Raw genomic sequence first — 14,740 nt, forward strand, 5'->3', positions numbered from 1 at the left:
ATTTAAAATTATTTTAACAAAACATCTCTACATCAGAGATTGTCTATTTGTATGTGTAGCTTTGAAATATTTATTGTTAGTTACATTGGTTAAACTTAAGTATGAGTAATAGTATAATAAATATTATTAATTATTTAATTTTTAAAAGTAGCATGGAATTTAGTGTAACATATTAAGTGGTCCTATTTAAGTAATTGCATAAATATTACTTACATACAGGAGGGGATGCAAGATACATGGATACATTTCCACTTAACACAAATCTAAGTGAAATTTGCTGATTTCTTCTTCCCTGCCCCCATACAAACTTTGATTCAAGCTATAAACATTTCCAATAAATATGTGTACCATGTAATTTATGTGCAAACCGCTTCCTACTCTCCATGTATACACACCCTGTTCTAAGCCCAGGTCTTTAAATGTTTCTTGGATCTCAACTGGAGTCCCTCCAAGATAGACTGGAGAGTTTACAAATAGTTGCTTCAAATCAGGTTCCATCACATGGTCTGTCCATTCATTCATCCTTGCTGAAGCTACCGATCCTCTTTTTGACAAAATCATTTTATTCCACTTTCCATCACAGTAAGATAGTCCTAACCAGAGATTCACACGTGTGGAGACAATGCCATTATTTAGTAGGAAAATCAGACTTCCACTTTTCAGTTCTGCCTGCCATTTGAAGTTAAAGAGAGAGAGGGGAGGAGGATTGATGATTGTAGCAAAACAAAACCAATGTAGCATCTGAATTTAACCCATTCAAAAAGTGCAATGATTTTTAAGGAATATAGTTCCTGAATTGAATTTCCAGGACACAAAACAAAAAACAATGCAAGATATTACAAATATCGTTGGGGTTATTGGGTTTGAAAAGCAAAATCCCAGCTTTTGAGATATACACATTTTTTCACAGATTGAATTTGCACAGTACATCATTTTTTTGCATAATATTTCATTTTTAAGGTAAAATGAGAATATCCAAAGTCAGTTCAACAGGACTTATCCCATCAGCTGTCTGCACTTCTTAGAGAACTGGAATGGGATAAGAATCCATTTGTGTCTCTATGTATGTCTGTTTCTTTCATTTTTACAAGCCAGAGACAACATTTCTACAATTTAAAATTGAATTAAAAGATATCTATGCAACAAGTGACCTCAACTAACCATTCCAAAATATTAAAATATTTCATTAAAAAATTGTACCCTGCCCACAGCAATTGACAATTAAACCAAATAAGCAAAACAACCAAGCAAAACAATAAACAAACCTACAGCAATATAATCAGGCCCATCTTTGTTGTAAATGAACAGAAGTAAACCACTGAATTGATCTGTTTTAAACATAAAGGAGATCTCAAAATCCATGCCACCATGAAAAATATTTGAATGGAGTTCTAGGAAACCTTAAGGAGAAAGGCAAGAATGTTATACTATAGTTACTATAAGTGAAATTACAGGAATTAAGGAATGCAGACCTAAGTTTTCAAGCATGTACATGTAAGATATGTATACTTAATCTGTAATTCAGACTACATATGTTAGCAACACACACATATTAGCATCATACACGAAAATTTATTAACTTCAGTAGAACTGGTACCATCCTAAAATAAAGAGAAACTATTGAAGACAGGCAGATGTCTTCTCATATTCATTTGCTTCCATCTCCTTGTTCTTACAAGCCAGTTATGTATTGACTGATTTTCATATGTTTTTTTTTCTTTTTTATGAATTTGATATATTTTGAAAAATATTGGATTTTTCAATTTCATGGAGTTTAACTTAATAATAACAGATAATAACAGATCCAAAGGGGAAGAAATAATAAAAGAATAACAAAGTTGGAAGGGAACTTGTGGGTCTTCTAATCCAATCCCTTGCTCAAACAGGGAACCCTATAACTGTGATGGCAAACCTATAGAACATGTGCCACAGGTGACACGCTACACCCTCTTTGTGGGCACGCAAGCCGTCGCCCTAGTTCAGCTCCACTGCAATGGGCGTGTGCCTCCCTCTGGCCAGCATACTGTCAGGTCTCTGCTATGCATACGCATGGGGGGGGCACATGCATGGGGGTGATGCATAGATTGCATTTGGGGGGTATGGGCATGTGTGCGCTCTTTGGACACTCTGCCCAGAAAAGGTTAGCCATCACTTCCCTATACCATTTCAGAAAAATCACTGTTCAATGCCTTCTAAAAAACTTCCAGAGCTTATCCAAAACAAAAAGAAAGGCAGCTCCTGTTTCTAACAATTTTACTAAATGATTATACCTTTCCCAAGAAAATGTGCTCCATCTTCAAGGCAAGTAGGACAACCTTCCCAATTGTGATAAACATTTCTTTGCTCCACTGCTTTTTCCCATTTTAAAGATTCCCAGACTTCATAGGGATGGTGCATCTTTTGCAAGAAGATATCACAGAGACACCCCACAAATCCCTTTGTGACTATTCTAGTTGGGCCTGATTAATGAATAAACAAACAAACAGCAAAGTTACTAGAATTTCAAAATGAAGAGAATCCTTCCCAAATTATATCCTTCCTTGCATTCGCAGGGCAGTTCCCAGAATCGAATACACATTTCCACACTTACCTATTTGTAACCGTTTTTCGGATTTGATCCCAAACAAAAATATTGTTGCAGCAGCAAAACAGAAAATTTTGTGAAGGATTTGGATGGAACAACTACAATATGGGGAGGGGCAGTTGGGAACATCCCACTGAATCTAATACATGCTATTTTATACTTTACATTTATATGGTGATTATTTCTTTAGCTAGTGTGCTGTAAAGCTGCTCTTTGTAGTATAGTGGTATGCTTCCATATCAAGCAGGTGAGCTAGGACTCACAAATCTCAGCAAGTAGTATTGAAGAAATCAGGCTTTGTAAAAGAAATAAATACCTTCCAAGATACTAAAAGAATCATTGCAGAAAATCAACTTCTGAATATTTAGTGGAATAGATAAATGTCTGTATGTGAAGAAGATGTCTGCATGTGAAGAAGTGGTGGGGAAAGTACATCTGTGCTGTAATACTTAGCTACACACAACAAAAATGTCATTGTTAATTCTTAGAAAGAATTCGAAGATTCATCTAATAAGGTAAGATTCTTCTCACCTATGTCTTTTCTTTCAATTATAAAGTCTTGTGGAAGTCCTCCAACAAAAATACCTGTATTTTCTCCTATAATGGTACTACCACTTGTAGCTGATGAGGAACCTAAAAAAATAATAATTGTGTTTAAATATGAACTAGAATATGTTGCATTAAAATCCACTGTTTTAGCTTTATATATAAAACAAATTATAAGACAAAAAAACCTGATCTCAGAAAAGTGTGCTAGCCTGGTAGAAAGCATACAAATTATAAGAAACAGAGAAAATAACCACAAGATAAACATTCATAGAATAGCTTAGAAATATTGGGTGGAAGAAACTCTTGAGAAAATTAAATTTATCATAATCATAACATTACCTGAGAATTGCCAATCTATAATTATTGTTCCCAAGGCTTGATTTCTTATTGCACTTATATGATGCCAATTGTTATCATTATATTGCCTTCCACCATCATTTTCTGGAGTTACAGCAATAGCAGAACCCTGTAATAATTAGAACAATTATGATTTTGATTTAAGCATTACAAACTCCAGAATGACTGTGTAGTTCACAATAGAACCAACAATATAAAATACAATATGAAGAAGATAAAAAACATTTCCCATAAGCATTAATTCTCTGAAATTCAGTACATTAGTGGAAAACTTCACAACTGCCATAAGGGAGTTCAAGTTGATTCATCAGATATTTTAAAACCTGATACTATCTTAGTAAGTATATATTATATATAGAAAAGTTATCCATTCCATGATAATGCATTTTATGAATCAGCTCATGTTCTATTCATACACTATTTTTATTGTCTTCTATCCTATTTCAACATTTTAATATTTTACAAACACACATTTCATTATCATAGTTTAATAATTAAAACCAGAACTGGTGTCATGCCCAATTAATGTGCCCTGGTAGCATGCCCATTAGTTTTTCCATTAGTGAATTCAACAATACTAATGGGATTACTAGCATGGGATGCTAATTGGGCGTGACATAAGAAACTGGCTTACTTCTTAGCATACCCTTGCTAATGATGAAATTAATGAGCATTTTATTAAATGCTGTCTCATCAAAGTGTATTTAGTTAGCGTTAAAATTGTTACAAACGATGCTGCATGCCAAAGATCAGGTGTCTACAAAAGTGATTCTTTATATATTTTGGCAACAATCTGGAGTATTATGTGTTATTCATCTAAAATCACATATGTAAGTTCTCAGTTTCAAATTATATAATCACATATGCCAAACACAGTTCAAATATGGAAGCAACGTTTGTAGTTTTGATCTGTATTTCTTCCAGTGTTTCTGTAGCCTGTGGAAAGCTGAATTTATCTACAATCCACAATCCATTTACTTTGCAACACTGCAATCATCTTTAATAGAAATTGCTTTGAAGTAAACGGCTTTCATCCATAAACACATTTAAATATCTTAAGCAAGGTGCTGCACAAATTAACAAGAGTAGACATTACACAAATTATTGCTATATGTTGATCATTTTTGGAGAAATCTCTAGCTTTTCTTGTCTGGACCCAGTAGAAAGCAGGATGCACTTAAACACATGCAGTACTAAGAATGGGAAACATTTTTAAATTTATATTTTTAAGTGAATCTATTGAATTTGTGTCCACAAATAATATGTGGACTAGAATAAACTTATTTTTCAATTTCAAGTATTCCTGAATTTTGTAATTACTTTGTGTCTAAGATACAATCCAGATACCATGGAATGCATGCTCTATCTATTTATCTTGCCTGCAAAAATTACAGATATGGTATGATGAACAAAATTGTACATGAATATATAGGTGAAACTCAAAAAATTAGAATATCGTGCAAAAGTTCATTTATTTCAGTAATGCAACTTAAAAGGTGAAACTAATATATGAGATAGACTCATTACATGCAAAGCAAGATAGTTCAAGCCATGATTTGTCATAATTGTGATGATGATGGCTTACAGCTCATGAAATTATAAAATTACACACACACACACACACATGGGGGGAGGGAGGGAGGGAGGGAGGGAGGGAGGGAGAATTTATTGTAAGTATTTTTATAAACCCTTCATAAACCTCTACATTAACCTCTTATGAGAAGCAGGGAAAGAGCAAGTATACATACATACATACATACATACATACATACATACATACATACATACATTCTACTATATTATTAAAAATAGCCATGCAACTTTCACTATTTTACCTGTGGATCAAAGAGAAAATAAGGACGGCCTCTTCTCAACTGAAGGACAATGTATTCTTCTTGATTACCAGGTGACATAGAGAGAAAAAGTAGACCATCAAGTTCTGCAGTTTTAAAGCTTATCTTAATACCTAGTTAGAAATAAAAAAGGCATATTTACCTCTCACTAGATGACACATTTGTGGTATACAGGTGAATAATGATAAAAAGAAATTGGATATATGCAATTGGCATTGACATTATACACATTTGATCTTGTATGGTCAAATAACTATGATCTCTCTCTGGATAAAACTGAGGAAACAAACTTTGATTCATAGATTTGGGAAACGACTGCCTTCTGGAGTCATGGATACTTCATCATTGGAAATTTTCAAGTTTACAGTTGGGCTGCTATTTTTCTGGGATAGTCTAGGAATTCCAGCTGTTGCTGGGAATTTTGTGTGTGTATGTGTGTGTGTGTGTGTGTGTGTGTGTGTGTATGATTTATATTGCTGCCTAATTACCCATGGTGACTTGAGGTGGCTTACACAATTTAAAATCATATTTAAAAATAAAAACTAATAAAAACTAATAAAAAGAATCAAATAAATTAATAAAGTACAACAGAACAAAATCTGGTATATATATATATATATATATATACGCATTTCATTATCTATCTGTCTATCTATCTATCTATCTATCTATCTATCTATCTATCTGGCATTCAGCTTTGTTCGGGTATTTTCCCACGTCATTGTAGTTGTGCTTTTAAAGTTGTAGCGACGTTTCAGCAGAATCTCATCTGCCATCATCAGGCTTCTGCCATCAGGCAGATGAGATTCTGCTGAAACGTCGCTACAACTTTAAAAGCACAACTACAATGACGTGGGAAAATACCCGAACAAAGCTGAATGCCATACATGTAAGTACCCGCGAAAACTCAAGAAAAAATAAATAAATAAATAAATAAATAAATGTATATGTATATGTTATGTCTCCTCTTGGAAATTCAAACGAACAAACATAAAGCAGCCGTTTCACAATCAAATCAAACTGAAGGGAGTAACAAGATAACGGCTGGCAGAAACTGTTAGGACTCCCCTTCGAAATTCAAACAAACAGAGAGCTCTTTGCTGTAACGTCCTCATTCAAAATAGTCATTTTGTTCCTGGCGAAATGCACCAGCTCAGCTGTGTCCTTTTATACCCATTAAGGCAACGTGCTAATTAACTGGCTTGCCCTTCAGATTAACGTTTCCTGGTTCTGACGTCAATCCATGATCTAACAGTCATCAGAGTCAAAACTCCCAACAGGACCGATCCTTCCAATCACAAAATATATATAGTTTCTCCTACGTAAGATTGGCAGTATCTAGGCAACGTTTCGATGAAGTCTCATTCATCATCTTCAGGCTTCTGTCTTCGGCTCTGTGCTTCTCTGCACTCACAAACAAAAAAATCTCCACACCACAAGCCAGCCAAACACCTGGGCACAAACAAATCCCCCCTGATACCTCCAGCTCAAACACATCCCAACCAGGCACCTAGATGAAACCTAGCTTCCTAATAAATGATAGCTGTCTATTTACTTTGAGCCAAGCTGCACTAAAAGCCTCCAATATAGGAACACAATGTTGCCAGCCAATCAAGACAAAAAAAGCCAGAAAACAGACAGAAGATATTAGAAACACCAATCAAGCAGAACACAGCAAACTCCAAGACCAATAAACACAGACCAAGACTCCCAACCAATCTGGATAAAGAAAAAACCATTCTGGCACAGCAGTAGGCTAGCCCCAAATTTAAAACTGAAATGGCTGTGAAAGTCTGACTCACAGACGAACACAATACAGAAGCCTGATGATGGCTGATGAGATTCTGCCGAAACGTTGCTACAACTTTAAAAGCACAACTATAATGACGTGGGAAAATACCTGAACAAAGCTGAATACCATACATGTAAGTACCCGCAAAAACTTAAGAAAACACACACACACACATACACACATGAGTATGTATGTATGTATGTATGGAAAGAAATGAAATGAAATACTTTTCATTTTGTTTCATCATCTTAGAAAGATTTTCATGGAAAGTCTAAGGATGGGGGGGGATAAAATGATTAAAAATACATTAAATTACAACATATAGATATTACACTGGCATAATTATTTTAGAACCATAATTATTTTGCTACATTCTGCATAGTTTCTGATGTAAGTACTTCTGATTAAAAGTGTCTTTTTACTATTTATACAGTGATACTCATGTCCTTGTTGCTCCCTTTTCGTACACTGATAACAGTGTAGTGTAATTTATTGGGTTCTACCCAGCTGTATCAAATGAATCAACTTTTTCATATTCATTTTTTCCTTCTTTTGTCAGGCAGAAAATAATAAGTAATGAAAGCTTCTCGTGTAGACAGATTCTATTATGAAAAATTGAAGAATCATAACTATAGCACATATTCATATTACAATAATGCTACTAATTACTTCACACCATAAGCAGTATCCTTTGACTCACCTACTTTAATCTTTCCACAGGTTGACACCCATACAGTCACAATATACTCACAAATATTAAGACATTCACTTGAGATAATGAACATCCATCATGCTATTAAAATTACTGTTCAGAGCTATGTGACAATTGACTTTAAATAAACTTGGCAGGGAATATAATCAAAAGCTCTTTTATGTTCCAGTTGTCTTACAGACAGCTTGGGATAACAACAAGAAAGGAGACTGCTGAGAAGAAATTACAGAAATATCTATGCTTACTTAATTTTTGATTATTATATTTCATTCCTATGAGCTTATTTTTCTATTAAATCATCAAGGGCTCCTTAATATATAATACACATTTTTTAAAAAAACTAATATTAATGATGATGTGCACTAGATTCAGCACAACCCAAAGAGGTTAATTCAAAATAGATTTTCATTTTCTCAGGGTAATTCTGGATAATTTTGTTTCTTTTACACAAAACTATGCCTAAAGAATCAGAATGAAACTTGAGAATACTCTTACAATGATTGCTTAACTGCAGTATATGGGTGTTGATCCTGAGTGATAATAGGTTTTTGCCTTTATGGTATAGAGGGCCACAAAGTCAGCTTTGAAGAAATTCTGCTGAAATGGTTACATGTTTTAAACTGGAAAAACAAACAAGCAAGTGAACAGACAAAAAAGATTAGGAAAAAAACCTGGCTATACCATGGAGTATAAGAAAGGGAAAAGGCTATCAGTCTTTCAAGATGCTATTACTGGAATCTTTATCAATAAAATATAGTTCTAGACTCACTTGCAGAGTTTGTTTTGTAGTCTGGCTTAAAATAATTTGAAAATAAATTGAAATAATCATTCTCTTTGTTGCCTGTGTTGCCATGTGTAAAAAGGGTTTTGTGAACAAGCTGACCCAGGCTGTAGACTGGTTCTTTTTTTGGCAAAGCACACACCCAAACACATACACAACAATGCCATCAGAAACAGTGAATTAATCTCTTATATTTAAATCTTTCCTAATAATCAGCTCTATGACTGAACAGGAAGGATAATAACCTATGAAGTTTTTCATCAACAGCTCACAGATAAGAATAGTCAACCCACCAAAGAAGAACCTAAAACAAGACCACAGGAGGTCCGATATTATCACAGAACCCAAAAGGAACGACTTTCTCCAATTTCAAGAAGTGATAATCCACAACATGGGAGAGAAGAGCAAATCCCACAACAACAACAACAAGAGAACCGAATCATTACTAGGCAAAAATCTAAGCAGAAGTAGATAAATGGTGGAGGGGAAGAAGTTGCTCTCCATCAATATAAACGGATTAAATTCATTATTAAAAAGAAAAGGATATTCTCAAAACTTATTCAACATAACGCAGATATAATATGTCTTCAAGAGACACATATTTCAAGAATGATGAAAGATATCTAATTTGTCCAAAATTAGGTAAACTTTTACAGCACCGGCCACCAACACAAGAAAAAGGAATTGCAATTTATGTAAAACAAGATGTAAAGGCAGAACTAATCTGGTCGGATCCCGAAGGAAGAACTCTGGTTATACAAGTTTGGATAAACCACATCACATTTTTACTTGTAGCAATCTATGCCCCAAATGATGACCAGGGGAAATTTTTAAACACCTTCACCAAAAATAGTAGGCTTTGAAAAAGAAACATTTGCTTGATTGGCGATTTTAACTCCATTGCAGACTACCAGAAAGACCATAGTAATATGGGGAAAAACAAGAAGGGGAAAAGGGAACTCTCTGCAGCATGTAAGGAAATGTTGAGAGAGTTAAATTTAAAAGATCTATGGAGGAACGGAATCTTGAAGGAAAACAATTTACATATTATTCTAACCCACATAAGATTTGGACCACAGAATAGATATGGCTTGGATGGATTTGGACTTGGCTAATGAAATAAAAGAAATCAAAATTCTACCGAATGAATGGGCTGATCATAACCCAATACAGCTAATTTGGAGGGATAGGAGACTTAATAAAAAAAAGATGGACACTAAATAACCAAATTGTAAACGAAGAAGAGTATATTAATAAACTGAAAGAGGAGCTAAATTATTTTCTAAAAGATAATAATAATGAAACAACTTCAAAACAGAACATTTGGGATACTATGAAAGCAATTATAAGAGGCACAACAATTTCCTATAATGCTATGAGAAACAAGAGAATTTATGCCCAACAAAAACGCTGCTACAACAACAAATCCAAGACTTAGAAACACAATTACAAAAAACCCCTAAGACCCAAGGACTACAAAATCAGTTAATACTAGCCAAACATAAGCTGAATTTAATTGAACAAGATAAATTAGAAGTTAGCTTGAGAAGGTCCAAACAAAATTATTTTGAACACGCCAATAAACCAGGAAGATGGCTATCTTATAAACTTAAAAAAGAAAAAGAAAAGAGATTGATACACCAATTAATAGATGAGAAAGGCATCCCACAACATGAGATTGAGAAGAAAAAGGATATTATATTAAACTATTTCCAAAGATTATATAAAAAGAAGAAATCAATGAGGATAAAATAAGAACTTATCTGGAGAATACGAATGATAAAAGTTAATCTGGCAATGGAAAATCAATAGGGGAAGGAGACAAATTTTAGAAATTACTAAATAAGGATATTACATGGTCTGAGTTAAAATCTGCAATGGAAAATCAATGTAATAATAAATCCCCTGGTCCAGATGATGGGATTCACAAATAATTTACAATACCCAACAAGCCAATATACTAATTAATGGTGAACATAACAGGCCTACATAACCTGAAATTTGGCGTAAGACAGGCCCTCTCCCCCTCTTTTTTTTGCTTATATGTTCCTCTTTGGCTTCTAGGGTTAGGGTAAGCGGAATACTTTGCCCCACTGGAGAAAGGCATTTTCTGAAATAACCATCAGAGCATTAGTATTCAGATAGCGTTACACAGTCCATGCCAAGACAGTTCTACTCCTCACCCACCTGAAAAGAAATCTGTTCCAAATGCAAAACATAAGCAAAGGAGAGGAGTTTCAGTTTCAGTTTTAGTTTCACAGCACCAAGCAAGCAGCTTTGTGGCTCGGCGGGTCCCAGTACGGAACAGTTGAGCTAAGCCATGGTCAGGCTCCTTGCTGTCTCCTTCTTGCTCACATAGCAAATACTGTTTCCAAACAGCCCTCAATTCTCTCACACACTGACAGGACCCTAGAAGTGGTGGGATTCAAATTTTTTATTATCGGTTCTGTGGGCGTGGCTTGGTGGGTGTGGCAAAGGAAGGATACTGTAAAATCTCCAGTCAGAGGTGGTATTTGCCAGTTCGCTGAACTTATTCAAAATTTCCATTACCAGTTCTCCAGAAATTAAGCCCAATCACATAGTTTTGTAGCGAAACACAAGTATCGAGCTAGTCGCATATATATATGAATTCAGCTTCATAGCGTCCATTCAGATGTAAGTTACATTAGATTTACTGGAATTTAGTCCAGTAAAAGTGAAAGAAGACTATAATTTAAAACAACTAATAACAAACCCAATGTGCTTTTTTAAAGGAAGGAAATTATAGAAGAAGGGAGAAATGGAAAAAGCTTAAAAATGGCTACAACTCCATGGGCATAGTTGCCATAGTTGTGAACATCATAACAAACTAATGTGGTTACAGAATGTAAATGAAGTTTCCTATTCTTCAAAAGCTAGTCAATATCAAAAAATAATTTAAAAAAATCAAAGAAATGCATGTTTCAGGTGCCTTTTGAATAGATTACCCTTCTTCAATGATATGTGTGGATTTAAATTCATTTACTGAATTTATATTCCTTTTATGTGATTCTAAGTGGCTAATAATACGAAACAAAAATTAAATACATAAAACAAAAATAAAAACAGCAGCTGGCATGAGTTAACCTGTCATCCATGCAACCAAGAAACAAGCTCTATCCCACCCTGAGGGTCACAAGCCCAAGCATAAAGACAGTTTTACAATACCTTACCAAAGATAAACAGGAATGGGACCAGGGGTGGGATTCTACTGACCAGTTCAAGTGAACCAGGTGTTAAAGTTACATCTGGTTCACTGAACTGGTAGTTAAACTGACCAGCTGGCCCTGCCATCCCCGCACCGGCCCTCCCAGGAGTCTTCATGCATCCCATTTTGGATGCTGGTAAGTGCAGGGTCCATGAGGAGGCTCTAGATGATCAAAAATGGGCTGAACTGGATGTTCTGGGAGTCCGGAAATGGACCTGTTTCCAGCTTCCAGAGGCCCTCTAGACCCTGGGAATGCCATTTTTCCCTCCCAGAGGGCCTGAGGGAAGCCTCTCGACCCTGGGAAATGCAAAAAATGGCCCTCCTGGAAGTTCCAGAAGGCCACGGCTACCATGGCCATGCCCACCCAGCAACTGGGCAGTGGACCAGTTGCTAGAATTTTTTAATCCCATCCCTGAATGGGACCAATCTAATTTCAGAGGAAATTATATTCCAGAGAGACCTGCCACAGCAGAAAAGGTCTTCTTCTGATTCCTTCCAGCTAACAGTACCTGGAACATGCCCTTCCTTCCAGATCAGATAGGTAGAAATAACTGGGAAAAGATGGTCCTAAGCAATGAAGGGCTTTAAAGGTGACAACCAGCACCTTGACTTGCATCCAAAAGCAGTGGGACCCCATATTGCCTGTGGCTCAGTGGTATCACACCTACCAAATAACTGGTACCAGTAACTGCCCACTCTGCTACATTTGCATCAGCTGAAACTTCTCAATTCTTTTCAAGGGCAGTGATATATAAAATAGTAGTCCAATCTGAAGGTCACAAGGGCATGAATGATTATCAGCAAAGTCCTCCAGTTGTGGGATGAGTGCAATTACATAAGCTGTGCAAAGGCCTTCCTAGACAAAGCACATGGTCTTCAAGCAGGACTGGGGATTGTGGTTATGTACCAGGTCTTTCTAGGGCAGTGCTATCAACATGGAAGGTCCCTAGAACCAAGAGTCCAAACTTCAGAAACCATTCTGTCTTACTTAGGTTAAGCTGAAGCCCGTGGAACCCATCTAAGCCCTCTTAGCCTCTGAAACAGAATCTCCATAGCAGGTAGCCTAAAGCAAAGATATAAAGTTGGATATCATTAGAATATTGATGATATCTCACCCTAAACTGTCAATAGACCTCACCTAGTAGTTGATTTTACTCAAGAATTTCATGTGGATGTTAAACAGGAAAAGAGAGTATATTCAGTCCCGAGGGGATATCACCTAGATATCATCTAGATATCAGGGGTCTCCAACCTTGGCAACTTTAAGACTTCTGGACTTCAACTCCCAGAGTTCCTCAGCCAGCTTGAAGTCCACAAGTCTTAAAGTTGCCAGGGTTGGAGACCCCTGACCTAGATCTTTTGCAGCTCAACTCTGACTGGAAACAATCCCAGAGGAAGGAGAATGAACACAACTCCATGCTGCTCACTGCTAGCTTCCAAAGTCAGTCCAGAAAGATACCATGATCGATAGTACTGAAAACCACTGAGAGGTCAAGAAAAGAAAGATGGATGCATCATTCCTATCTTGATCCCACCAGAGGTCAACCAAGAGTATAACCAATGCCACCTCAATACTTTACCCAAGCCTGAAGCTTAACTGAATGAGGCTCAGATAATTTGTTTCTTACAAAGTGCTCTGAAGTTGCAATGCAACTACCTTTTCTACAAGTATAGTGAATAACATACTAGCCAACATATTGTTTTGGGATCATGTGAGTTTCAGTGAAATGCATCTAGGGAACCTCAGACTGGGAAAAGCACAGATAACATCATGAAAAAATTCTTCTGAACATTCATCCTTTCAGACGCAGCAAACATTTTGCAATGAAATAAGAACATAGCCTATCAGGTATCTATGACAGCCCATAGAACAAAACCACTTCGATCTATTAGTTGTCTTCAAAAAAAAATTTGTCCTATCAGGCACCTAACTTTTAATCATAGTGTCAGGTGAAGGCTAAGGAAAAGCTTATCTCATATAACTACAATATAGACACGCAAGAAATTTTTCACTTGGAATAGATGTAAAAGTGCTGAAGTTTCAAGGAAACTCAGCCATCTGGCATTAGGATATGAAATCGGTCTTGCCTGTCTCTCTTCAAAGCTTCTCAATTATTGAAGGAGGATATTGGGCAACAGAACATTTTTTTAAATTTGCCAAGCATATTTACAGCAATTTTTCTACAGAAAATTGATATGTAAAATACACACACAGAGGGCATCTTTCTGTGTGTATGATTGAGAGAAAGACAAACAAAAGTGACAGGCACCATAGGTTTCTAAAATACTCTTTTCTAATGAAAGTCAGAAAAGCCAATTTGGTGGAGCAGTTAAGGGATCAGGCTAGAAACCAGGAGATTGTGATTTCTAGTCCTGTCTTAGACACAAAGCAAACTGGGTGACTAGTTTCAGATAACTGGAAACCACTTTTAAATCTTGGCAAGAGACTGAAATGGACTTAAAGATGTACATGCTCTCTCTCCCTCCCTCCCCCCCTTTCTCCCTCTCACACACACTCACACACACAGATGTAGTAGTTAAAGTGTTGGATAAGGTCCACTAGGATCTAGTCTCATCCATGAAATTCATAAGATGGCCATTCAGTGAAGAAATAGATTTTGTGCTGTAGGACATGCTGACCTCTTGAATGAAATGAAGCTTAAGTAAAATAAAATAGTTGCATATCTAATTTTAGCTTATTCAATGCTTATAGTTTAGATTGAAAACTATAAGCATTAAATAATAGAGTATCATTTATATACATTTATATACATAGTAAATCCCAGGCTATCAGTTTCAGTAACTGTTATTTCAAATCTTTTAGCCAATTTTCAACTATTGTTTTATTTGGGGGGAATCTTCCATGTTTCTAGATGAATATGAAAA

The 14,740-nt window shown here is 35.8% G+C and overlaps 1 protein-coding gene across 1 annotated transcript in view; it reads right to left on the reverse strand.

Annotated features, from left to right (window-relative positions):
- USH2A (usherin) overlaps window positions 1–14,740 on the reverse strand; it is a 485,796-nt gene that overhangs the window by 312,896 nt on the left and 158,160 nt on the right. The window contains exons 22-27 of the mRNA XM_087933437.1: window positions 5,326–5,456; window positions 3,473–3,599; window positions 3,116–3,217; window positions 2,271–2,459; window positions 1,270–1,400; window positions 396–669 (exon numbers count right to left, since the gene is read on the reverse strand). Coding sequence (XP_087789563.1) covers window positions 396–669; window positions 1,270–1,400; window positions 2,271–2,459; window positions 3,116–3,217; window positions 3,473–3,599; window positions 5,326–5,456 — 954 coding nt within the window. The remainder of the gene's footprint in view (window positions 1–395; window positions 670–1,269; window positions 1,401–2,270; window positions 2,460–3,115; window positions 3,218–3,472; window positions 3,600–5,325; window positions 5,457–14,740) is intronic.

The sequence above is a fragment of the Pseudonaja textilis genome, chromosome 1 (assembly GCF_049901715.1).
Source record: "Pseudonaja textilis isolate UNSWEBS1 chromosome 1, rPseTex1.2, whole genome shotgun sequence".
Taxonomy (NCBI): Eukaryota; Metazoa; Chordata; class Lepidosauria; order Squamata; family Elapidae; genus Pseudonaja; species Pseudonaja textilis.